Genomic DNA, 26,426 nt, shown 5'->3' on the forward strand with positions numbered 1-26,426 from the left:
ATAGGGCAAAGCCACGAGGTGAGGCAGGTACAAAGTGGGACGAAACTGTAAGGTCCAATGGAAAAGTCACAAGGTGGGCATGAGGTGGGACAAAACCATGACCAACCAGTAAGATTACAAGTACAGGGCCAGGGATTTAGCTCAGTGGTTTCGCCGACTGCTGCGCTAGCACAAGGACCCGAGTTCCATCGATCCCCGGTACCAAAAAAAACCCAAACTATCAATCACTGCTGTTCATCCCCAGGGGAAGTAAATGGGTGCAGTACCTTCCCTTTGTATAATGCTAACCAGTGAATGTCCTCAGGTGTTTTTTTGTGGGGGGGGTTTTGTACCTGGGATCGAATTCGGATCCTTGCGCTTGCGCAGCAGGTGGCAAAACCACTGAGCTAAATCCCTGGCCCATCAGTTTTTTTTTTTTTATTCTGAGTTCTCAGCCTTGTCTAACTGCTTTATAATTTCTAGCTAACTTAGTTATCTGTAATAAAATGAGTCTCTTGACAGAGCTTGACCATTTTTCTTTGTAGGGTATGGTTCATCTCTTTTGTCTTTTCTATGGACTATGGCCTCTGTGAGAAATGCAGTTTCCAATTTTTCTGCAACATTTTGCTCACTTTTTGAATGATTTCAGATCTGTTTTAGAACTGCAATTAGAAATGTTTCACTCAAGGGCTGGGGATTTAGCTCAGTAGTGCCACCTGCCTCACAAGTGAAAGGTCCTGAGTTCGATCCCCTGTACCCAGAAAAAAAAAAAGTTTCACTCAAAAGATACGTTTAACATAGATGATCAACTTACAACAAAAACATAACTTTTACATTATTACAAAATTGTGTCACTCCACACATAGGTTACCAATAGTTTAAAAAATCATATTAAAATTTAAAAATTTAGAGTCATGTTATTACTCATATTTGGGTCCCAAACTGTGTCATATATGACAGCCCCCCTTCCCAGCCAGACCCCCACCCAAGCAGACCCGCTCCCTGAATTCACAGGAGCACAGAATTAACAGGGAGCCAGCAGCTGCCCTGCCACCACCCTGTTTATCAGCCAGCTCCAGGCCCATCACCCAGGGGACTCTCAGATTTTCCACCCCCTGAACCGGTGCGCCCTCCCCTACCTGAAGTCCCCTATAACAACTGCACACGCTCCTCTCATTGCCAGCGGCCTTCTCGCCTTGGCTCATCTGCACCCAGATGGCAATAAACTCATCGCATGTTGCTTAGACTTTGACTCCCTGGTCTCAATCATGCCTTGGTCTGACCTTACATTTGGTGGCCCATACGGGGAGGTCTGAGCTTCTCTCCCTTGAACCCTGCCATCCTTCAAGGCCATCCTTGACATCAGACCTCTGGCCTCTTCCCCCCAAGTGATTTTTTTTTTTTTTGCAGTACTGGGGATCAAACTTAGGACGTTTCGCTTGCAAGGCAGCCATGGTGCCACTGAGCTAAATCCCTGACTCAGAAGGGCAGCTTATTTTTTTTTATTTTTTAGTACCAGGAATCGAACTCGGGACCTTGCACTTGCGAGGCAGGCGGTGGAGGGGCAGCTTATTTTAAAGATACATTTAATTACCCAATCTGCCCCACAAAGTCACAAAAAGCTCCAAAAAATTAAATCTGGCCCTCAAATTCCCATCAGAAATTGATCAATCAAGCATTTCAATAATCGTGATACGGCTGCCCTCCAGCTGTATTTATGGCTTATAACCACTCGCATCCACTGTAAGAAACCCACCAAAAGGGCTGATAGCCAATAAAACCTCCAGAGATCCAAACAATGGGTCTAGCATGCATCTTCCATGTATGTAAATAATTCATTTCTGGGCTAATTTCAGAAGAATCCTAGGTCTGGGGATTTAGCTCAGTGGCTCTGCTGCCTGCCTCAAAAGAATCCTAACATTGCTATATAGAGAATTAGCTTGTACATTTTAGGTCTGTGAAATTCTGTAAGATTTTTCCTGCCCTGAACAGTGAAAAATAATAAATTGAGACAAAAACAAATTTAAAAAAAAATTTAAAGCCACACAAAAAGGCACATAGGGAATTATGTCAAATGTGTTTGTGTCCTTAGGCAAAGCTGTGGGAGTTTGGAAATGTCACAGTGGTAAATAACTTTTTACTTTTTACAAATTCTTTTTTCTGTTGGAACACTGAATTCTTCTGGCATATGTATATATGAATACAAACTGAAGGCCCCTACCTCCTGGAGTTATTCACCTTGGCTTGTTTACCTCCACATGCTGATGATGACTTTTTTTTTTTTGGTACCAGGGATCAAACTCGGGACCTTGCACTTGCGAAGCAGGCACCAGAACCACTGAGCCAAATCCCTGGCCTGACTATTTTTTTTTTTTTTTAAATTCAATGTGGAGACTTGAAACTTGAACGTCCCTTCCAACTTTTATATTAAAAATAAAGACAAGAAAACTGAAGGTTGTTTTTCACCTGTACAAGGAGTACTAATGGATTGTCTTGGTCTAGGAAAAACCTTGGTGTGTGTTTATGGACAATTAACTGTTAAAGTTATTGTAGTTTATCTGTATTTAGCAGAGTATTTTCATCTTGAGTGATCTGAGCCGAATTTGAAGACTGTGTTTTTGTTGTTTTTTTTGGGTACCAGGGATTGAACTCAGGACCTTGCGCTTGCGAGGCAGGCACCAGAACCACTGAGCTAAATCTCTGGCCCTATATGATAAACTCACAATTTTTTTTTTTTTTGGTACTGGGGATCAAACTCGGGTCCTTGCGCTTGTGAGGCAGGCGGCAGAACCACTGAGCTAAATCCCCAGCCCCTGAAGACTATTAATAAGTTATGTTTGGAAGTTTTAACTTCAATGAAGTAATTGTTTGCTGTGAAAGAAACAAACATTGAATTGCTAAACAAAGATGGTGGGCCGGGGATTTAGCTAAGTGGTTTCACTGCTGCTCAAGCACAAGGACCCGAGTTCGATCCCCGGTACCAAAATAAATAAATTTAAAAAAATAAAAATGCAAAGATGGTGCAATATCTTTGTTTTTTTAAATGAGTGAGGCTCCTGTGAATCAACCCAACTGAAGCATTTCAATTCACTTGGATGAGAAACGTGTTTAGTATCAAAAGAGCCCGAGAAGACTCAGAGGTTGGTCAATTACTGTGGCACACTTTCTGGTTACTTTGTACAATGTAGATTTGAGGTACAGTGGTGAAAAAATTAAATGTGACATTTGAAAAAACAAAACAAACAAACAAAAAATGGGTCCAGGACCCTGCTTTAAGTGTCACCAGATTGGCCACTGGGCCAAAGACTGTCCCAACCCAGGACTCCCTCCCAAGCCATGCTCACGTGCAAAAGCCCTCAGCAGTAGGAGGCAGGCTGTACTGGGGTGGCCGGGCCCACGTCAGGGGTCCCAGGGCCACTGGCCAGGGCCCAGGTGCCCTCGCTGTCCTGACGGTTGGACCTCAGATGACTGACATGGCTTGGAGGTCTCCGATGCCCATTGGACCATCACAGGTGCCAAACTCTGGGTAAATCTTGCAGTGGAAGCTAAGACTGATTCATTTCTGATCAGTACAGGGGCGACCCATTTCACCCTCTTTTCATCCTCAGGACAGCCAACTTTAGCCTCAATTACTATTGTGGGAATCGATGGCACTGTGTCCAGGCCTCTCGAAACCCCTCTGCTCTTCTGCCACCTGGGAAACCCAATGTTTGCTCATTCATTTCTCGTCATTCCCACCTGTCCAATCCCGCTCCTCAGAGGAGATATTTTAACAAAGCTCTCTGCCAGCCTCACTATTCCAGGCTCCGCTCCCCACCTCATCGCCACCCTTTCTCACCTACTTCCATACCCTCCTCCTACCCCATGTCCTCTCCCTCCTCCATCCTGCATGTTTGGGGCATCTCAGTCCCCTCTGTCACTCAACCTCACTGCCCCTCCACACCCCTTAGTTCTTCCCCCACCACACACTGTTAATTACTCAGACCCCAACCCTGACCATGGCACAGCAGCTCCTTTCCTTCTTGGGAGTCCCTGGCTGTTTCCATCTCTGGATTCCAGGTTTTGCAATGCACACAAAACCCCTCTATAAACTAACTGAGGGGCCCCTCGACTCCTTAGACAGCAAGTCATTCCCCCACCCTCAGAGTGATTCCCCAGATTCCTCCTCTGGATGGTTCCAGGGACCCTCTGTGAGTTCTCCCCGGACGAAGTCCACCTTTACACCCTTCCCTGACCCTCTGTCTAGCCACTCCGGCAGCCTAGCTCCCTTAGGTGCTGCCATCTTCCCTTCCCACTCACATGTATACCCCTGCCTCATATTCGCTGCCAGCTTAGCTTCAGAAGCCCCCAGGATCAAGCCACCAGGCTCAAAACACAGGCAAACGGCTGGATGTCCTGGCTTCTCCCCATGTTAGAGTCCCTAGTCCCAATTTTTCTACTATTACTGATTGGACCCTGCATAATAAAGTTTTTGACAGATCTTATCCAGGAATAGACCCGCTCCATGACATCTGGACAACTCCGCCTGACTCCCCCCAACACTGCTGTCCCACGAGAGCCTCTGGCTGACCCTGAGAAGGATCAGAAAGGCACCATGCTCCTGCCACCTCCACTGCCTCACTCTGGAACTAAACCCTCCACCCACACACACTGCTCTCCTCTCTCTCCCCACAGGATGCTCACGCTGTCCCCAGCCACGCTGAAAGAAATCATGAGAAACTACGCCCCTACCCTTTCCTTCTTTTTTTTTTTGGTACTGAGTATCGAACTTGGGTCCTTGCGCTTGCAAGGCAGGCGCCGGAACCACTGAGCTAAATCCCCCAACCTCTTCTTTTTTTTTTTTTTTTTGGTACCGGGGATTGAACTTGGGACCTTGTGCTTGCGAGGCAGGCAGCAGAACCACTGAGCTAAATCCCTGGCCCTTTCTTCTTCTTCTTAATAACACAACAGGCAAGGATGACAGGGCCCCAAGCCAGACCCCCACCCAAGCAGACCCCCTCCCTGAATCCACAGGAGCACAGAGATAAGAGGCAGCCAGCAGCCACCCTGCAGCTCTCACCACCACCCTGTTTATCAGCCAGCCCCAGGCCCATCACCCAGGGGACTCTCAAATTTTCCACCCTCTAGACCAGGGCCCCTCCCCTACCTAAAACACCCCATATAACCACGAGCATGCTCCTGTCAGTGCCAGTGGCCTTCTCGCCTTTGGCCCATCTGCACTCAGATGGCAATAAGCTCATCGAATGTTGCTTAGACTTTGCCTGCTTTAGAGGTCTCAGTCATGCCTCAGTCTGACCTTATAATGTATAAATGTAAGCACTGTGCATCTAGAAAAGAATGGGGATGGGGATGTAGCTCAGCATCACCTTGCCTGCCTGGCAAGCGCCAGGTCCTGAGTTTGATCCCCGGTACTGAAAAAAAAATAAAAGAAAATGTCAGATATCTTTTGACTTTTTTTTTTTTCCAGTACCGGGGATCAAACTCAGGACTTTGTACTTGGGAGGCAGGTGCTGTGCCACTGAGCTACATCCCCAGCCCAGATATCTTTGATCTGTTTTTTTTGGTGCCGGGGATCGAACTTGGGACCTTGCACTTGAGAGGCAGGCGCTGGAACCACTGAGCTAAATCCCTGGCCCTCTTTGATCTTATATCAATGTTATACACATACATATATATTAGCAATCTATGAAATACACTTAATAGACTCAAATACATTACCATTTATAAATTTTAAGAAGAATACACAAATATATACTTAGCAAGTGTCTTTAGTATTTTAATCATAAATAACTCAGATTTTTACTCACATATTCATCGAATTGTTAATTTTTTTTTTTTTGGTACCAAGGATCGAACTCAGGCCCTTGCTCTTTGGAATTGTTAATTTTTAACAATTACCTCTACATTGCTCACAAATGTAAAATATCTGACAAACACAAGTTAATGTCCCAAAACAATGTTTTGCTGAGAGGAAAAAAAAATCTCTCAAAAGTTGTAGTCAGTACCTGGAAACTGCATCTACATGTGCTACAAGAGAATGTTTCAAAATCCTTGAAAGGGTTTCTGGGGCTTTGGAACTTGGATATTTACATTGAACCCAATGAATCTTTTTTTTTTTGGTACCAGGGATCGAATTCAGGACCTTGCGCTTTCGAGGCAGGCGGCAGAACCACTGAGATAAATCCTTGGCCCTTGAATACCAAATTTTTATGTCACCAAATGCAAACGATCCTGGAGAATAAGGAAGCCCGTAAGTGAAGCCACTTGGAGGACTATTAAAGGAACTTTAATAACCGTGAGTTTTTAAAGTGGAAAAGCTCAGAAGATTTTAAAAGATCCACAGACCACAGGCTGAAATACTGCTGCTGCATCAGGGCTTCCTGGCTTATCATTCGAGTGGAGGAAGTCCTTACCCACGGAAACATGGACCCAGCTCTTTCAGGAAATTAGAAAGCAGGCACAGCATGGCTGGACAGTGTGTACTCAGACACAACTCGATGCATAAGGCCAAACGGGTGAGGCAGGTGTCCCTAGCAGCCAGCACCAGTCCTGGCCAGGCAGGGGGTCCCAGGATACGGGAGGCTGCACAGCTGGTGCAGTGGCCAGGGCCCCACCTCTGGGGTCTTCGCGCACCTGCCATTCTTTTGGCGTTCTCAGTGGCCCCTGGTCTTTCCTGGTGGGATGTGCTGGTGCCCTTCACCGCTGCCCGGCTCAGCACCTACCTCACCACCATTGTGTCTGTGCAGCTCTTCCAGGACTGGGAGCAGCGGCTGGCTGCTGTGCTGTGCCTCCTCTGGGTCCTCACCGTCTTAGCCTCCACTTTGTCTTTGAGAGGCTGCTGTGCTAGAAGCTGGTGGAGCAAACTCAGCACTCTGGCTCACCCTGATCACTGTCTTCATGATCGAGCCTCTGGCAGGGCCGGAGGGGAGCGCTGCACAGTGGGAGTGCCGGTCCTGACTGGGGCTGCTTGAGCCACACCAGAGGAGGTCTTGGCCTGAAGGCAGCACCTGCTTGTGCCCGGCTGGGTACCCAGTTTCCTCCCAGTCACATCTGAGATTTTTCCTCATCAGGCTAAGAAGAGCAGCCTTGATCCCTGAAATGTATTTCCTGTTATTCATGCCTTGAGTAGCTAATCCTGACTGAGATCCTGAGCAGGGCCCCGGGGCAGAGGAAACTTAAGTCAAGGGTCCTGCTGGGCTCTAAGTATTCTCCACAGTGGGGATGGACTCCTCTCCAAAAGCAGCAAACTGGGCTTGGGGACTTTGTCCGGCCAGCAGCACTGACCCAAGAGCTCACTGGTCCCGTCCATGCAGGTCACACTTCCTTAGACAGCTGAGCTCTGAGAGTGCAAGAGAGCTTGCATTTCCCGCCCTGCATTACAGGAGAGAGAAGCCCTTCTTCAGACAGAAGAATGTTGCTAAGAACCTAACTGGGACCCTCTCCAGATACCCGCCACCTGGGAATACCTGCTGCCAAAGCACTGCAGGGCTTTCTGCCACAGCCGGCTGCAGCCTCATGGACTCTTCCACCACCTTGTGGCCGGCACCATCAGCGCACCTGAGACAGACTTCAGGCTCCCTAAGCAACCAAAGATAGAAACAGTGGTCTGGTGATGGTGGGCATGGAGACCTGCAGATGGGAGCTTGTTTCTATCTTTGGTTTCTTTGCCTAAAGTCTTTGGTTTGATGTGTCAGGTGCCAAATGACATTTGCTGAGATGAAAATAAAAGTGCTTTTTTGGAGAAAAAAAGACAAAACTGTCTGTTTCTTCTCATGGACCTAGCTAGGGAGCTCCAAGTGGACTTTTCAGTCACACTCACTTGTCTACTGTAGTAAGCCACAGGGGATACCTCTTATCCGACTCAGTTTCTGCTGCACAGAATGAGGATGCCAGTCTCTAAACCACTCTTGCACAGGGCAGCAGTCCTGAGCACAGTGTGGAACAAACCAGTCCTAAAACCGATGCAGTCATGACACAGTCGAGACCACTGCAGGGAGGAGGAGCAGCAGGCCTGGGCCCTTGCCTGCTGCTCATTAAAAGCATTCAGACTTAGAGCCATTCCCACCATGAACCATAACTTGTAACAGTGTCTAGCAAATACTCCCTTATGACTCTTGCTAATACCAGAAGCAGCCTTCATGCACACGGACTATTACTAAATCATTTAAACTTGTAAATAAAGGAACAACCAGCCAGTGCTGTTAACGTGTGGCACATTTTCTCAATGTTCAACTGACTCTGATTCCCACGAGTCTTTGAGATAACAAACTCAAAAATTTTAATTGCATTTGCTTCATGCGCTTTAGTCTTTCTTACAGCCTTTGTGAAATCAAAGTCTCTTTTGAAGTCAAATAGCTAAAAACTAATTTTGATTGGGTAATGTGTAAGAGAGGCAGAGAGAATTGAGAGAGACCACCCGAGCATGCTTTGTGAGAGCAAGTGACGCTGTTTATTCACTCCAGAGCGAGCAGCCAGGCTGGGTCCAGAAGGGGATTCAGCGTGGTGGGGGAAAGCATACACTTAAGTAGGGAAATGGTTGCCTAGGCGATGGTGGCGGTTGCTGAGCATCAGTCTGGAGCATCACTGCCTAAGGAGTCTGAGGGCCCAGATGGTGTGGGCTGAGCTCCTCAGTCAGGGCTGCAGTGCAGATGTTTCCTGGAACCGAGGGGCTGAGACATGGTGCTCTGCTATCAGCAGAGGCCAGGTCAGGCCCTGCAGTGGTCTCACTTGCCAAGCCTGACAGCTAACATGGGAAAAATGTGTGTCAATGGTTCTGAAGACACTTTTATTTTATAAACATTTGTTTAAGTCATGTGGACTAAAAGGCATTTGGGGTTGTGCTTTCTTAATTATTGTGTGCTCTTATTTTTATCAACTTTTAAAGAATTACACTATTGGCATGATTTTTCTTTTTAGTGTCCCAAGCAATACTTAACCCTAAATTTCCACATTTGAAAGGATTCCAGGTTGTAGCAAGGTGAGAAATATACATCTCAAAGGAGATAGCTTGCTCAGTTAATATGAGTTTGAATTTTCTGAAGTTTTTTTCCTGTCTTAAGTCAATTTACAAAGCTCTTGCCCCAAGTTTTAAGACTTGTTTCCTTTCATTGGGCTAAAATATATACAAAGTTGGTCAGAAGTTTACACATCACAAATATCAGTTTTCAGCAAATAAGTTGTAACAAATGTTTTGAAACACAACTGGTTTAGAATGAACCAAGACCGTTAGCCAGCTGAGGGGAAAATTAAATGCAATGAGAAACCGGTCCACATTAGTCAAACAACTGTGCAGTCAGTGGCACCGAAGGATCTGGCTGGTAATCCAGAAAGGGGCAAGGAAAAGCAGCTATAGATGTTATCCTGGCCAAAGCTACTTCAAACAATCCTCTTAAAGACAGTTGCATGAGGCCGGGGATTTAGCTCAGTGGCACTGCACCTGCCTTGCAGGCACAAGGTCCTGAGTTCAATCCCCAGTACTGCAAAAAAAACAAAAACAAAAAAACAACCCAAAAAACAAGACAGTTGCATGAAATCAGACTGCACTTTCAGTTAGACAGGCCATGTTGTTATACAATAAAATCACCTTTTCTAAGTCACAGATAAGTAAAATTTCTCTAGGAAGCCACAAATAACACAAGCACATTCATTCATAAAGACTTTACTTTGACACATGATGGGAAAACCATAGAGGTACACATGAATGAGAAAATCACAGAAGATCACAGAAACAATCAAGTCAAGACTTCAGTGCTTGTCAGTTATACTGAAGCTGGAGTTTTGGGAGCACAACATGCAGCCGAGGCTGAAGTGGCAAGGAGTGGAATGGATAACCAGTACTCCTCTTCTTCCCCTCTCTTTCAACACAAGCCACACCAACTTCCTTACAATGCTTCTCCGGGGCAGCTATGTCCTCCCGGGCCTCAGAAAACTTTTCTTCCATGCCCTCACCCATGTACCAGTGAGCAAAACCACGCTTGACCTGGGCCAGGGATTTAGCTCAGTGGTTCCATCGCCTGCCTCGCAAGCGCAAGGACCCGAGTTCGATCCCTGGTACCAAAAAAACCAAAACAAACCATGCTTGACACACCTCACATCAAACCCGTGGCCCAGAGAAACCCAGGCCTCAGCATGCAGCCCGCTGCACCTCAGCCAGGTCTCACCAGGCACGACAGTGAGTGGCTGGTAATTAATGCCACCCTTGAAGCCACAGGGGTACCAGTCCACAAACTGGATGTTGTGCTTGGCCTTGATGGTGGCAATGGCAGCACTGACATCTTTGGGGATCACATCACCATGGTACAACAGGCAGCAAGCCATCGATTTACCGTGGTGAGGCCCGCATTTCACCATGTGGCTGCTGGCTGAAAGCTGCTTGAGGAGGCTTTCTGAGCAGAGCCGACAGGGGAGTGTCTGGAGGGGCGTGGATGCTGGGGTAGGGCACCAGATTGGTCTGGAATTGACAGGTCAACACTCAGGCTTCATCACATCTGAGGGAAGCAGTGACAGAAAACACAAGATGGCTATGTTAGGGCAGGCTGGATGCTCAGTAACCAAGGTTTCTATGGCAGATGTCACAGATGGCCTCACAGTCTACCACGAAGGCACAATCAGAGCGCTCCAGGGTGGTCTGGGTGGTGAGCGTGGAGTCGGAGGGCTCAATTACAGCTGTGGGAAGCTGGAGGGCTGGGTAAATGAAGGACTCCAGCTTGATTTCTTGCCATAGTCAACAAACATATTGATCAGCAGGGAAGTGAACCCAGAGACAGCTCCCTTGCCAAACAATGGAGAAATAAGTAGTAGATCTGTGTGCGCTGGTCAGGCACAGTAAGAATTCGGGCCAAGACAAGGTCAGTGGCCTGCATGGCAAGAGTGTAGTGCTCACTGGCATAGCTAATGGCAGCCTCTTCCTTGCCCCTAAAGAGCTGCTCAGGGTGGAAGAACTGGTGGCCGATGCCTGTGTGAACTTCATCAATGACTCCTCCAGGTCTTCTCACCAGAGGCGTTGAAGGAGCCACCCTCCTCCCCATGGGTCTTGTCACTTGGCATCTGGCTACCAGGCTGGACGCCATGTTCCAGCCAGGCGAGCTCCCAGCAGGTGTTGCCAATCTGGATGCCAGAGTGGCCAATGTGGAAAGATGCATACATGTGTGATGGCCACAGGAGCAGACACCAGGTCCTGGTTAGGGTCAGTCCTCAACAAGCTAGCATGAGCACTTTCATTCCTGAGCAAATACCTCTAACCGAATAATGTCTTAGAGGTATTGTCCTGTCCCAAAATGAGAAGCTCTCTGGCCAAACTGAGTGCTCCATCAGGTCTTGAAGGTGCAGAGATTTCCTGCCTTACCTCCACATAGTACAGAACACACAGCTCTGGCAGGCCCCTCATCACAGAAACCTGGCTGCAACCTGTCCACTTAGTGTGCAGCTTCTAGATGGTACTGTACCCTACTGCCCATTCTAGACCAAAGTGGTTAAGAGAAAAAGAAACCAAAGCAAACCAAAATAAATGAGGATTCCAAACCAGCCAGTGCCTGGAATTTTTCTACCTCTGAATCTCTCATCACATCAGTCAGTGCCTTAAAATGACCAACGGCCAAATGGTGAAGGTGCTTGCCTCACCCTAAATGGCCCTGATGGCCAGTCAGTGCCCAATATGACCAAATGGCTACAAAGGGCGAAGGTCCTTAGCTCAGCCAAATGGCACTGCTGAGTGACCCAAGAGAAGTCCAAATGACGGAGACAGTAGATCCCGGGAGTGCATTTTCCAGCAGGAAAACAGTTGGAGCCTGTCAGCCCCCTAAACCTTTTTCCTTTTACCAACAAAAGCATTTATAGGAAACTGATGCCACGAACAGAAAAGGATGAGGGTTCTGGGTGCAAAAATTTCTCCAGCTCCTGACCATGGGTTGAAGTAGCTATGAGCAGTCAGTTCCTTTTCCTAACTCCCTGCCAGGATGAAGGGCTCTTAGGAGCTGGGCCTTAGCTCCTGCCTAGCTCACCAAAACCCTTACTGGCCATGTAGGTTCATATACTCAGGTTCGTTTGCTCACCACTGACAAATCAAAGGAGGCCATTTGTTTTGGTAAAAAGGAAAAAGGATTTATTTAAAGCTAGCTCTGAAGAGGCCAGGGATTTAGCTCAGTGGTTCCAGTGCCTGCCTGCCTTGCAAGCACAAGTTCCCGAGTTCGATCCCCCTGCCCCAAAAAACCTAGCTCTGAAGAAATGGAGGGGTCCATTTGCCTCAAATACCATCTCCTGGTAAACAGGTAAGGGTATTACCTACCTCCCCTAACAGAAGGGAAGGAGCACCGAGCTAATACAGATCGCCACACGTGGTTTATGGCTTTAGCTCATTGTCCCCTTCCTTCTGGGAAGAAAACTGGGCTCCTGCCTCCTGGTGTCAGCATCTGCATATTCTGTCACTTCATCTGGGCTGAGGAGAGGAGGGAGGAGGAAGCTTAGAGAAGTTGTTTACCTCTAAAAGAAAAATAATCTAACTTTTAAAGTTCCATCTTGTACTGCAACTTACAGTAACAAGTGCTGGGCCAGACTAATGGGATGCAATGGCGCAGCCAGAGTACACTTGGAAGACAGGCACTGACTTAAGAAGTTACACACACACTTCCCAGATGACCTAGACCTGTGATGGCGAACCTTTTAGAGCTTTCAATGGTAACAAATAGCCCACTTCGGCACACATGCCATAGGTTGCCATCACTGCCCTAGATCTTCCTTTTCTAGGTGTGTACTTGAGATGTGAAACACATGTCCACACCCAGACATACCGCACACATTTATAGCAGCCTTGTTTATAATACAACCATGATGGGGACAACTCAAAGGTCCAGCTACTAAAGAAGCGATAAACATGATACAGCCATACAGTGGAGTTGCACTGTCAGTAAAAAGGACCAGAATGCCGACATGGAAGCCCTCAAGGACAGGGGCTCGTACCTGCCTGTTCACTGATGATCAGTATCTGGCACATTATAGATGCTAAGTACATTATTTGGGGTGGAAGGTGGGGCAGGGTCTCTATGTACCCCAGGCTGGCCTTGAACTTACAGTGACCTTCCTGCCTCAGCCTCCAGAGTGCTGGATTCCAGAGGTGCTCCACCATGCCCAGCTTTCACTAAGTACATGTGAGGCAGAAAATAAGAAACAAAAACTAGGCAAAAAGGAGACAAGGAAATCGAGATTTTAAAATTATACTTAAGAGGGGCGGGGATTTAGCTCAGTGGTTTCACTGCCTGCTGAGCAAGCGCAAGGACCCGAGTTCGATCCCCGGTACCAAAAATAAATAAATAAATAAATAAATAAATAAATAAATAAAATTATACTTAAGAATGAAGATGTGCTATATACATGTACAAACTCCCTACAATGAATGTAATCATTAAGTACTGTAGATGTGTACTAATAAAAATTAAAATTAATATGCTCAACAATAAAAAGAGTAAAACAAACAAAAAAATTATACTTAACTGCAGCTTGAAGATACAAAGGTTGCTCAAGCCCTTTTCCCTTCCAGGAAACTCATTAAAACAATTCCTGGAAGTTTTAAGACACAGTAAGGCTGTAAATCTGGGGTCTGGACCTGGCCTTTTCACCTGTCAATTACGTCTCCTCTGCCCTTAAGGAAGCAGCAATACTGGTGGGGAGCAGTCCCAGCCTCAAACACAGAGGTGCTCGCATTCTGGCATAACCCAACAGACACAGGAACTCACACCCCAGATCACCCACCTTGAAGACACTCCAGACCCCTAAACTACATTCAGCCCTGGCCCACAATGTGTGTCATTCTTCTGTGAGTGTCCACACTTTTCTTGAGTGCATGCTAAAATCTCTAACAAACCCTTCTGTGCCTCTTACTGACCTGTCCTGAAAATTCTTTTACTGTAATGGGAGTCAGCGGACCTGAAACTCATTCTGTACAAGGGTGGGACAGACTCCTTATTTCAGCCTTGGGGACCCTCAGACCCAGCCCAGTGACATATGCAGTGAAGAAGTGAATGAATTGGCCGGGGATTTAGGTCAGTGGTTCTGCTGCCTGGCTTGCAGGCATAAGGACCAGAGTTCAATCCCTGGAACCAAAAAAAAAAAACCCAAAAAGAAATGAATGAATCATCTAAGTTACTTTATTGTTTTTAAAAGATTTTATTTGAAAAAATGGCCATATTTACAGTTGTAGAAAATGCTCATGAAAATACTTAAAGAATACAAAAATATGGAGTTGGGGTGTAGCTCAGAGGTAGAGTGCTTATTTGCCATGCGAGGCCCTGAGTTAGATCCTCAGCACTGCAAAAAACCAAACCACACCAAACCAAACTAAACCAAACGTACAAAAACTATCACATTAACAAGGGGGCTACTGGCCAGGGATTTAGCTCAGTGGTTTCGCTGCCTGCTGCGCAAGCACAAGGACCCGAGTTCGATCCCCGGTTCCAAAACAAAACAAACAAAAACACAAAAACAAGGGGGCTGCAAATGCAGCCATCAAACTCACTGCCATGTTTTGGAACCACCATATATTGTTAGCGCTACCATGAGACTCAAACAAGATTATTTACGGAAAAAATGATCTGACTAATGTCTACTATAGACATTAGCTACAGGCCTTTAATTTTATAAGACAAAAAGGTTTTCCTGTATTTACAACTGATTTGAAACATGAAAATGGCAGCCAGTTATTAGCAGACTGCTGACAATCAGTGAGCTTGTGACCACCACCATGTATACAATTCACAATTGAGGTCCTTAAGTTCACTCTCCTGAGTCAGCAGGAGTAGGTCTTACTTCTAAGAGAGAGAGGAGAGAAAAACATCTCCAAACAAGGCAATTCCTAATAGGTGACCAGGATCCTTATGATTCAGTCTTTTTCTTTTCTTTTAAAACTACATTTTCAGCACGCAACTTTTCCATCTCCTATAAGTAATTGAGAAAGAGAGGAAAAAATTTAAGGCTCTAACTTGTACAGGAGATATTCTTCCTGACTTTCAATAAGCATATATTTTAAATTAAACCTAGAATGTTCAATATGTAAACTGCATAACATTAAATAGAAATTTGGCATCTATGAGAATTTATTGGAATTAATTACATTACAACAGTAAAGAACAAAATTTTCTCAAATTCAGGACATTCCCTGAAGTAAGCCATTCAGTCATTAAAATTTTAATTTCCCTTCAATAAAATGATCACTTTTAAGCCAGAGTGGGTTAATTCAGAGTAACATTCAGAGCGTACCTTCTTCAGGCGTATCACATAATGAATCTTCTGATGCAGGTTCTGATGCCCTGCCAGCATCCCGTTTTCCTCCGCGAGAAACTCCACCTGCTCCCTTAACATCTCTATCTCCTGTAGACAAATCAACCCGAGCGAGAAGGTGAAAAGCAGGACTTCACATCCTCTGAAATTCACATGACTTCCTGTCTCCCAAGAGCACAGGGTGTAAGAGATGGAGCCTAGTTTATAGCTCCTACAACCATGTCTGTGGGACTAGAGAGACTCAAACCAAAGATCCTATCCCAGAATGCATTTTCACAGGAAGGAGATTTCTGCCCATTAATCCTCTTTATTCAAGGATTCCAAGTACCATGAAAAACCCAGTATATCAACACACCTGAAAGTTTCTCTCTCTTTCTTCATACATCTCTTCCAGTTTCGATCTTAGTAGTTCCTTTTCCTGGAATGCTTTAGCCTCCAATGTCTGGATTCGCTCAACTTCCTCAGCCATTCTGAGGCAGTCCATTTCTTTGCTATGAAGAGCACTTTGGACTTCTCCTAGACTGGAAGAATAAGAATCATTTTTTTTTTTTTTTTTTTTAGTACCGGGGATTGAACTCGGGACCTTGTGCTTGCGTGGCAGGTGCCGGAACCACTGAGCTAAATCCCCGGCCTAAGAATAAGTATCATTTTATGGTATTCCCAAGAAATGTAATTCAAAAACAGCACTCAAATTACATATTTCTCCCCAAACTGGTTTAACCCCTAGCACCACAAAAAAAGGAGAAGAGGAGGAGGAAGAAAAAGAGAAAGGGGTAGGGTGAGAGGAAAACAAAAAGAGGGAGCAGTGGCTAGTTTGGGGGAAATTGGAGAACTCGCTTCCCAAGAATGTAGTAAATAACAACTGATCTAAGGTAAGTATGGTTATCTCTACTCCCTTGTCAGACACTGGCTGTCACAGCTTCCCCTGAAGGTTCCTCATGTGTGCCTTTTGTAGCAAGGAGACACAAATTGATTCTTGGGAACTTAGACAAAAGAAAGCCCGTGGAAACTACCTTCTTGCAAATGTAATCTTGTGGAGATACAATGTTTGGAGTTGCAACAGGAATGTCTGGCCTTTGAACAATTTAAACTTATAATGAAAAATTTTACACATAAAGCCAACTTCAAAAATATGTAAGATAAAAGAAAAGATAGATAATAGGAAACAGAGATGGATCTTTTGGAAATGAGAAGAGGACCAAGAGATGAAGGGAGAAAGGAGGGGAAGGGGATGAAGAGATGTATTACGTGCATGTTTCAACTCCTCATAAGGAATGTAATCACTACGCACTGCAAAAAAAGGATAAAAATTGAAAAAAGATGCACAATAGCTGGGTGTAGTGACACACATTTATAATTCCAGCACTCTAGGAGGCTGAGGCACGAGGATCACCAGTTCAAGCCCAGTCTGGGAAACTTAGTAAGACTTGTCCCAAAATAAAAAAATTAAAAAAGTTTGGGATGTAGCTCAGTACAAAGGCCCTGGTTTTAATCCCCAGTACCGAGAGGAAAAAAAAAAAAGAGGTTAAATGGTATTTCAAAATTCCTTTAAGAAGTATAACAAGTAAATATGTTTGAGGACGACTCTGAATACTTATTCCAATATCCTTCTAATGATATTTTATCATTTTATTGGTTAACACCTATCAGTTTACTTGTTTTGAACCTGCAGAAAATATAGTATACCTTATACATGAAAGAATAGGGCAATTTATAAGGATAGATAAATATGAAAACTGTATACATAAATTAAAATCATGGCTTCAGGAAACATACAGAGAACCTAGGTCAAGACAAGGGACTCAGATACTGATCCATTGGTCTCAGAGGGCCTCAAGTTTTTAAATTCAAGGAAGTAGAAGCCTAAGAGAAAAGGGGAACCAGTCGGAGATATTGTTCTTTTTTTTTTTTTTGAGTCAGGGTCTCCCTTTGTAGTTCAGGCTGGCCCTGATCTCACTATGTAGCCCAGGGTGGCCCTGATCTTGCAGCAATCCTCCGGCCTCAGCCTCTCGAGTGCTGGGATTACAGGCGTGCACCCCCATGCCCGGCTGAGATATTGTTCTTTTAATCAGTGAGGAGAACACCACTCAGTTGCTCAAAGAAGTTTAGCTTTTCCATGCACTGATTTCTTTAAGCTTTTCTTTTGGAGTGGCTCTAGTTGAAGACCCCTTGAGCACGTGGTATTGGAAGTATCAGTTCTGTTCACACAGTACTGCAGTTAGAAAGAAGTTACTTACCTTGTAGAATTATTTTTCCTTTAAAGGAGAATAAAAACAATTATCAACAATTATTTATAAAATAATACACTTACTCTGTTTTCATTTTCAGCATTTCTTCAGCTATTTTACTCTATAAGATTAAAAAAAAAAGATTTAGGTTATTTAATAACATTGCTAAAAAAGACACAAAGGCATCAGTCCATTCTCTCATGTTGAGAAAATCAAATGAACTCTCTTGTCCCTGATGCCAGCTGTGCCCACGTCGGGGAACCAAGGCCCCAAACTTGTTTCTAAATGGACAGGTGCACATGCAGAGCAGCAAGCTCCCATGCAGGCCTGAACACAGCACACTCTTACTCCTCAGCTGTGTCTAATTCTGATGGTAAACAGCATGCTCACAGTGAGAAAACAGAAAAGACAGGAATTTCAATAATAAAATGGTTTCTGAAGTATATAACCAAAAACGTTAGTTATAAGACTTTCTCAAAGAAACTATTCCATGTGCCAGGCATGGTGGCACATGCCTATAAGCCTAGCACTCGGGAAGCAGAGGCAGAAGGATGGCTGAGTTCGAGGCCAGCCCAGGCTACACAGTGATTTCAAGACCAGCCTGAACTATATAGTGAGACCCTGTCTCAAGAAAAAAAAAACAAAAAACTATTGCAGAAAAAAAGTCATACTTTAGCAAGTCTTTCTTTGAGAATTTCTTCTTCATGTTCATTCTTCAGCTGCTGATTCTCTGGATGATTCTGATCACTGCATAGATTAGGGGAACAGACAGGGAGACATTGTGAAGTTCATTCAGGTATCAACTGTGCGTTTATTACATGGAGCCATGGCCACTGATGCTCACAGAAGCTAACTATGGGGATTAGGTCCATCGGCACAGCTGAGAAATGTGACTGGCACATGGGTGACACAAGGACCCTCCTCAGAGCTTGGGACTGTTTCCCAGGACAGAAGCAAGAGGAACAGAGCTGGGAAATCTAACTCAGGCATGCTGGAAAGTGAGATAAATTAGAAATTTTGTGGGAGATCAAATGTGAGCAAGAGGAGGGTGAGGGAAAGGGCCAGTTGGGGACCCCACCTCTCCCTTCATGTGAATTCCTGGTGACTGCTCTGGCTTCCCATGTATGCAAACGACAGGATGGGGAGTCCCTGGGCATAGACATAATCTCTTCATGGAAAAGGAATCCTCAGAATAACAGTTGTAGATGGCACCCTCATGCTGTGAGCCTGGCCAGTGCAGGGAATTAGCAGAGTCCCTAGCACCCAAGACCTCTCCCAAAGAGAACCAGCCTGGAGGCATAGGCTTCTCTAGGACTCTGACCGGTGAGTACCAAGACCATTTCTCAAAGGAAAACAGAAGCGACAGGAAGGTTCCTTTCCCTTAAGGAATCCGGCAAAGATGGTAATGAGACTCCCTTGAGGAGGACACTGCAAATCATGAGGGGAAGGGGTGTTTTCAAAAGTGCATTAATTCAGGGGTAGCCAAACTATTTCTGGTAAGAAGCAGACCGCAAGTGTTTTAGGCTCTGAGAGCCATCTGTCTATCACAGCTGCTCAAGTTTGCTACTACAGTGCAAAAGCAGCGATAGTGACCATGTCGTGTGGGCTGGATTTGGTTCCTGAGCTGTAGTTCATCCCTAATTTTTCAAAAAAGTTCTGTGTGGCTCCTCACACAAGGAACATGAGACTCTGAGATGAAGTGGTTTTTTTTTTTGGTACCTGGGCTCAAACTTGGGACCTTGTGCTTTCGAGGCAGGTGGGGGAATCACTGAGCTAATTCCCCGGCCCGAGGTAAAGTGTTTTTAACTGTGGTTTAACAGATGATCTGGAAATGTTCTATGCTCCATGCTTTTACTCAATCTTGGTAAAAGGCTGGACATGGGGATGGATGGACACATGGATACTAGGTGAGCAGACTATCAGCTACACACATCACAATCCCCTAGATGGGGAGCAAGGTGCTCATTACAAATGCAGCTTTCTGGCTTTGGCCCATCCTACTGAGACCTCTGATGCTTACTAACATGTGCAGAGACCCACCTAGGAGAGACCGTTAGCACAGGCACATTAATACTGCAATGGTTAACGCTGACTGTCAACCCCACTGACTTGAAGGACACTGTGGAGGTGAGTGAAGCACACTTCCGAGTGTGTCTGGGTGGGTCATGGGGTGTGACCCTGGGCACTGTCCAGCCCTCTGTGCTGCTTCCTGACGGCCATGAACTGAGCAGCTCTTCCCAGCCACACCCTCTGCCATGTTTCTGCCATACAGCCAGCGACCTTGGACTGAGACTTCTGAAACCACAAGCCAAATAAGCCTCGTTCCTCTTTTTTTTTTTATATTTACCTCCATTTTATTTTATTTTTCCCATTAAGTTTATTGGTATATTTTAGTATAAAATAGTTACATTCATCATCGGGATCTTGTACCTTTACATGAGCATCTTGGTTCATATTTTTTCCCCTTCCCTTGCCCTCCCTTCACCCCCTCCACCCTTCCCTATTTGCAAAGACCTTGTTTCCATTTTTTTCCTTTTCTCATATTTTTTCTTTTCCCTTTTTTCCTTTCCCCTACCCTTCCCACTTGCCCTGCTCCTTTAGACCTTTTCTTCCTGTTACACAATATCAATTATACACTTTTTAAATTACAATATCAAGACCTAGGAGACATTACCACAGATTTTACAGAATTTAAAAGGATATAGAAAGCATATTTCAAAAATCTGTTTTGAAATAAATTTGACAACTTCTAAGAAGTACCTTGGAAGACAAATTAATGAAGCTAACTCTGGAGGAAATATAAAATTTGAATAGCACCTATTAAAGAAAGTATATTCCTAGCTTGAAAACCTACCTATATGACAACAGGCTCATATACATTTTAACTGATAAATTATATCAAACATTTAAAGCAGAAAAAAGAAGGAACACTTTTCCCCACATTTTAGGAAATCAACATTGTGCTAATCCTAAAACTGGATAAAGATAATAGAAGAAAAAGTATGAACATAGATAGAAATTTGTTTAACAAAACAAACTATTAGAAGTCAGATCTGGCAGTATGTAGAAAGTGGTTTTGTTATAGGGATGGCAGTGTTGGTTCAGCATTGGAAGATCCACCCTCAAAAGTCATCATTTTAACAGAGGAAAGGAAAAAGCCATATGATCCTGTCACTAGTTGGAGAAAAAGTATTGGACTAAATTCTACAGCTGTTCATGGTAAAAGCTATCAGAAGACCAGAAGTAGAATAGAACCTTCTCAACAGATTAAGGACATGTACTCCATACTTCCAGTGAGAATGCCTTATATGAATGGAGAAGATACAACGGTTTCTCAAGGTGGGGAACAAGGGCAGATATGCTTACTCTTTATCTGTCCATTAAACTTTGAAACCTAGGCCCCACCAAAATAGTCTGGCAATAAAATGACACAATTAGGATAGGATTGGCAAGGTAGAAGCAAAATCTTTCTATGTACATGAAATGATCATCTACAGAGAAAATACTAAGAAATCTCTAGGAGCCCCTAGAACTTGTATTTGAATTTAGCAGGATTAGAAAACACAAGGTATATATAAAAATTCAGGTCTGTGTATACTTGCTATAAATGAAGAATTGGATATTGAACTTTAAAAGTTATGTAGGAATACAAAGGGCCTAGAAAAGTTAAAAAAAAAACAACAAAAAAAAACAGTGTTGGAAGACATTTAGTACCTAATTTTAAGACTTCTTCTAAAGCTACAGTAATCAAGGCAGTGTTGGTGTAAGGAAAGACATATAGATCATTTGAATAAAACAGAGAATCTAGAAATAGAACCACACATATATGGTCCACTGAGTTTTGAAAGATTATTTAACATTAACATTTTATAGAATATAAACTCAATTCAAGAGCCGAGGAAGAGATAGTGTTTTCAGCAAACAGCACTAGAACACCTGGTATCCGTATATAAAAAATTAATCTCAATCTTTTATTTCCATACATGAAAATAACTTGAAGGGATCTATGAACCTAAATATGAAAGCCTAAAAGTATAAAACTTTAAGAAGAAATTATAAGGGAAAATGAGTATGAATTCAGGGTAGGCAAGAACTACCTAGGATACAAAAAACATGATGTATAAAAGAAAAAAATTGACAAATGAGATTCCATCAAAATTTAGAACTTTAAATGACATCATTAAAATGAAAAGTAGTCCTTAAACAGACCATATTTACAATGCATATAACCTACGACTAGAATATATAAAGAACTCTTACAGCTCATTAACAGACAACCCATTTAAAAAGTACGTAAGATGATAAATACCCAGTATGGCACAAGGAAAGGTGTGCAACTCTAGAATCAGAAAAATACTAATCAGTACAATAACAAGATTGAATTATACACTCATTAGGGAGATGAAGTTAAAAGTTTTAAAAGCCTTGTCATGACTTTTTCTTTTTGTTGGATTCTCCCGCTTTGTGTTTAATTTGTCATGCCCAATGGATTCATTCTGCTGGGTTTCCTGGGGTTGTGATCCTCATTGTCTTTTCCTAGGGTAGTGTCTAAAATTTTTTGGAGTGCCAGTTTGATATTCATGAAGTTCCTGAGGTGCTCTTTATCATGAAAGTATCTTATTTCTCCAGCAATTCTGAAAGATAGTTTTGCAGGGTTCATCAATCTGGGTTGGAGGCTGTTTTCCTTTAGGGCTTGAAATACATCACTCCAAGCTCTTCTTGCCTTGAGAGTTTGCATTGAGAATTCTGCTGTGATTCTGATGGGCTTTCCTTTGTATGTGATTTCTTTTTTCTCACTGCTTGTAGAATTTTGTTCTGTTGGATTTCTGGAATCCTAACTGTTACATGCCTATGTGTAGATTTTTTTTGATCAAGGCTATTTGGAGTCCTATATGCCTCACTTATCTGTATGTCAAGTTCTTTTCCCCTCCTTGGGAAGTTTTCTGCCATCACTTCTGCGAAGAGTTTTTTTATGTCATCTGCATTCTCTCCTCTTTCTTCATTGACTCCAGTCAGTCTTATGTTATTCTCCTTTGCATTGTGTAGCAGCTGCTGGATTGATTTCATGTTCCTTTACAATTTTAAAGCAATTTTTCTTTTCCTGGTCACTAATTGCAATCTTTTCTTCTATATCTGAAATTCTATCTTCACATTGGTTCATTCTGCTGCGCAGACTTTCAATGGAGTTTTTCATCTCCTGGAAATCTGTTTGCATCTGTTTTACGGATTCCATTTGTTTCCTGTGTTGGGATTCCATCATGTTCCTCAGATCCTCTATGTTTTCATCTGTGTCCTCTCTAGATTTATTAATCATGTCTTGCACCATGAGCACAATCTTTGCTGTTATCTGAGTATTTCTGCTTTCATTTTTCCCAGATCCTCTTTTGTTGCCAGTTCAGAGAGTCCAGGTGGTTGAGTATCAGATTGTTCCATCTCGTTTCCCTTTGGGGTTACTGTAGGTGATCGGGTAAGCCTCGTTCCTTTAAGGTGAGGGTGTCATAGGTGTTTTGTCCCAGCAACAGAGAGCCGACCATATGGGTTTGGGAAGTGTGTCTCAGGGTGGCTTCTGGACAGGGCTGAGGAGCTGGCAAGCTTCTGTCAAAATTTTCTGGCAGCAACACGGACAGCAGACACTCCTCATCCAGGCGAGGGAATTCAGTGAGGGCCTCCATCCCAGAGGACCCCAAACCTTTGGTTCAATTCACCTCCTTGCATAATTTTACTGGTCTTTCTCATCATCTGTAATCTCTCAGGCAGAAAATTAACAACGGCCAAGATAATAATTCTGCCTTGTGCACTTACTAACTCCCTTTTATGGGGAGACAGCCCCAGTTGAATGCTGTGAATGTCACTTTATCATCTTGCCTTTCTATGATGGGGATCAAATCCATAGTCCTAATATGCTTGGTAAGCACTCTGTCACTGAACTAAATCCCCAGCCCTATATGTTGTTATTTTAAATCACTGGTTTTTTTTGGTACCAGGGATGGAACTTCTCAGGACCTTGCACTTGCGAGGCAGGCAGCAGAACCACTGAGCTAAATCCCTGGTCCTTTGAATCCCTTTTTGAGGAAGGTACACTTTTCTTCTTTTCCCTTTTCAAAATGTTTTTATTCTGAGATAGGGTCTAAGTCACCCAGGGTGGGATTGAACTTCCAATCTTACTGCCTCAGCTTCTCAGAGTGCTGGGATAACAGGTTTGTGCCACCGTGTTAGGCAATTTTCTTATCTTATTCTAAGGAAACCAAGGCACCAAACCCTTAACAATTGCTCGAGAACTCACAAGACTTTAAAGGGTCTGACCCAGGACCCAGGTCTGGATGTGGAGTCTGGCACTCTGCCGTGCTGTGGAAAATGCACTAACCAGGGAAAGCTGTGACTGAAGCTGGGATGCGCCCAGCATAGTTCCTAGGACAGCACTGCTCTGAAATGTTCCCAGTGCTCTGGCCCTCCCACCTGCACCAACAGCCACAAAGCTAGAGGAAATCCTCGCTTTCTGCAAGGCTTCTTGGACCATGCCTTGTTGGCTTTAAAGAATAGTTTGGCACAAGTGTCTCATGTACTTCAAGCTACTTCAGCAAGCTGACAACAGTGCAAAGTCTAACTGAGTGGGTGGACACAAACGCCTTATCTGCCCACTCTGGGAAAGCAATGTTCTCATCAGACTACAGCACCTGAGGGACTATCTCTGTCTCTGGCCAGTGGGGATGTGGCGCTCTTTAGAAACCACTTCCGACTTCACTCCCCGGACCATGTTCAGGCAGGCCAGGCCTCCTCACCTGCTGTCCTGTCCTTCACTGTCATCCAGCTGACCTTGCAGGAGCCAGTTTCTCTCTTTTAGCTGGTGATTCTCCAGGCGCAGCTTTTCCATCTCACATAACTGCTCCTGAGAAGACACCAAACAAGTAGTCTCAGAACACTCATGATGGCAGGTGTGTTTGTCCCCAAGGCCATGACTATGACACGGGTCCTCTCAGCTCCTCCTATGTACCGAGCACCAGCTGGTTATCGCTGGATCAAATGCAGCTGTGACAGCTCTGGGGGCCGAGAGCTGTGACCCACAACCATATCATGTAATGCATTAAAATTCCACTATGAGAAAAAATGATGCAAAGGCCCTAGTTTGGTAAACTTCTCAGCTACGGGATTCTTTTTAATAGATTTCGATTAAAATTCACAAGAAAAAACTGATGCCATAGCCCAACTCTCGGAATCACAACTCGACCCTCACTTGAAAATCACGAGTCTAACCATCCAGAAGAAACAAACACTTGCATGGGAGGAACACTCTTTAAGCTTACTTCTACTTGCTGAGAGGCTGGTCTCTGTTAACCTGGCACAGCTGTGTGTTTCAAGATCAAGCCAATCTGAGTAACAACCACATTCAGTACAACCTGCAGAGAGGCGCCTGAACAAAGAGACACAAGAAGCCTCTCTGCGAGCAGGAACACCTGGGGTGACACTGTCTTTGTGGTTCCTGGCCCTGGGATACAGTGATCGGACTGTGGTCCTGCAGGGCAATGCCCAGGTGAGAGGAGACCTGTGAGGAGCTCCTGTCCCACCCACCCCACCACTTACCCAGATCCTCTCCACCCGCCACGCCTAACCACACGTGCACCGCACCAGTGCAAGTGCACCGCACTGTGCCGCACAGAGGAAAGGGAGCCTCCCTCATATATACAGAAAGCCCATAAATCATTAAGGAAAAGCCAACAGAAAAATGGGAAAGGGTATAGTTCACAATTTGACCTCTAGGAGGACAGATACCAATTTAAAACCACACTGAGATAACATGCTACAGCCTTTAAACCGACAGAGATCCAGAGGTCAGACAGCGCCAAGAGGCAAAGTTTCAAGTAACAGGCCCTGTCTGCATGGCTGACAGTGCAGCCACTCCACAGTGTGACACCACTGCATAAACAGCACCGGGACATGGAAAAGATGCTTAAGGACTTTGTCAGAGATGTACCAAAAAACTTTAAAAAAGAGAAAAGCTGGCTACTCTGGAAGCCTCTGGGACAGCAGACTAGGTAGCCAGGGATCAGGGTTGGGAGGAAGACTTTTCGCTGTCACCTTCTGGTTCTGTGCCCTTTGAATTTGTATCCTCAGTAACCATGAGAAGGACACTGTTTATTTTGAAAAATTTTAAATTATTGAAAAAACATTACCCAGGTACCTTCATTCTGAGGATTGCAGCATTTTTGACTTCTCGGTCTTCATTTAGCTTTGTTACAAGCTGTTGCAAAAATGTCTTTGAGGTTCTTCCATCTTCTATCTCTTGTTCTTGTGTCTCCAGGAGTTTTGCCAAATGTGTTTGAAAGTGAGGTGGTGTTTTAGGACTCTAAAATGAAATCACATCCCATCTAAATATCTGATCAACATTTGATATTATGAAGAATTCATTTTGAATATACACATATAACAGGGTCGGGGGTTTAGCTCAGTGGTTCCGGCGCCTGCCTCACAAGTGCAAGGTCCCGAGTTCAATCCCTAGTACTAAAAAAACCCAAAAAACAAAACGAAAAAAAATCACATGTAACAGGGCCGGGGATTTAGCTCCGTGGTGCCGCTGCCTGCCTCTCAAGTGCAAGGTCCCGAGTTCCATCCCCACTACCAAAAAAACAACAACATGTATAACACATGCATTTCACATGTTCATCCCAAAGCACAGGCCACTTAGCTAGTTACTCTAATTCTTGTCCATAGAAAACAAGCGGGAGTGGTACTTTTTTTTTTCCTTCCCAGTAGTGGGGATCAAACTCAGGACCTTGTGCTTGGGAGGCAGGCGTGGTGCCACTGAGCTAGATCCTTGGCCCCCTTGGGAATGGTACTTTTATCAAGAAGAAAGCAGACACTGCTGCTGAAACTTTTTTTGTAAAAAAGCAAAGCTATGGTCTTTAATTTCCTAATCTTAGGAATAAGTCCTGTATTCGTCCTGAAATGCACTCTTGT

The 26,426-nt window shown here is 44.3% G+C and overlaps 1 protein-coding gene across 4 annotated transcripts in view; it reads right to left on the bottom strand.

The window, feature by feature from the left end:
• The window catches only part of Kif15 (kinesin family member 15), a 78,657-nt gene that overhangs the window by 1,338 nt on the left and 50,893 nt on the right, over positions 1 to 26,426 (bottom strand). For 2 of the 4 annotated variants that reach the window (XM_004835063.3, XM_087187108.1), the window contains 7 exons: positions 25,651 to 25,815; positions 24,254 to 24,360; positions 18,146 to 18,221; positions 17,558 to 17,595; positions 15,602 to 15,767; positions 15,226 to 15,336; positions 14,100 to 14,904 (listed from right to left, as the gene is read on the bottom strand). In XM_004835063.3, the coding sequence (XP_004835120.2) occupies positions 14,842 to 14,904; positions 15,226 to 15,336; positions 15,602 to 15,767; positions 17,558 to 17,595; positions 18,146 to 18,221; positions 24,254 to 24,360; positions 25,651 to 25,815 (726 nt within the window). In that variant the 3' untranslated portion in view covers positions 14,100 to 14,841. Of the gene's footprint in view, positions 1 to 14,099; positions 14,905 to 15,225; positions 15,337 to 15,601; positions 15,768 to 17,557; positions 17,596 to 18,145; positions 18,222 to 24,253; positions 24,361 to 25,650; positions 25,816 to 26,426 lie in introns of those variants that run through there. The other 2 variants (XM_087187105.1, XM_087187106.1) reach the window with 1 other exon arrangement.

The sequence above is a fragment of the Heterocephalus glaber genome, unplaced genomic scaffold (assembly GCF_053883595.1).
Source record: "Heterocephalus glaber isolate CG9 unplaced genomic scaffold, H.glaber_assembly_v1.0 deba00001504, whole genome shotgun sequence".
Taxonomy (NCBI): Eukaryota; Metazoa; Chordata; class Mammalia; order Rodentia; family Bathyergidae; genus Heterocephalus; species Heterocephalus glaber.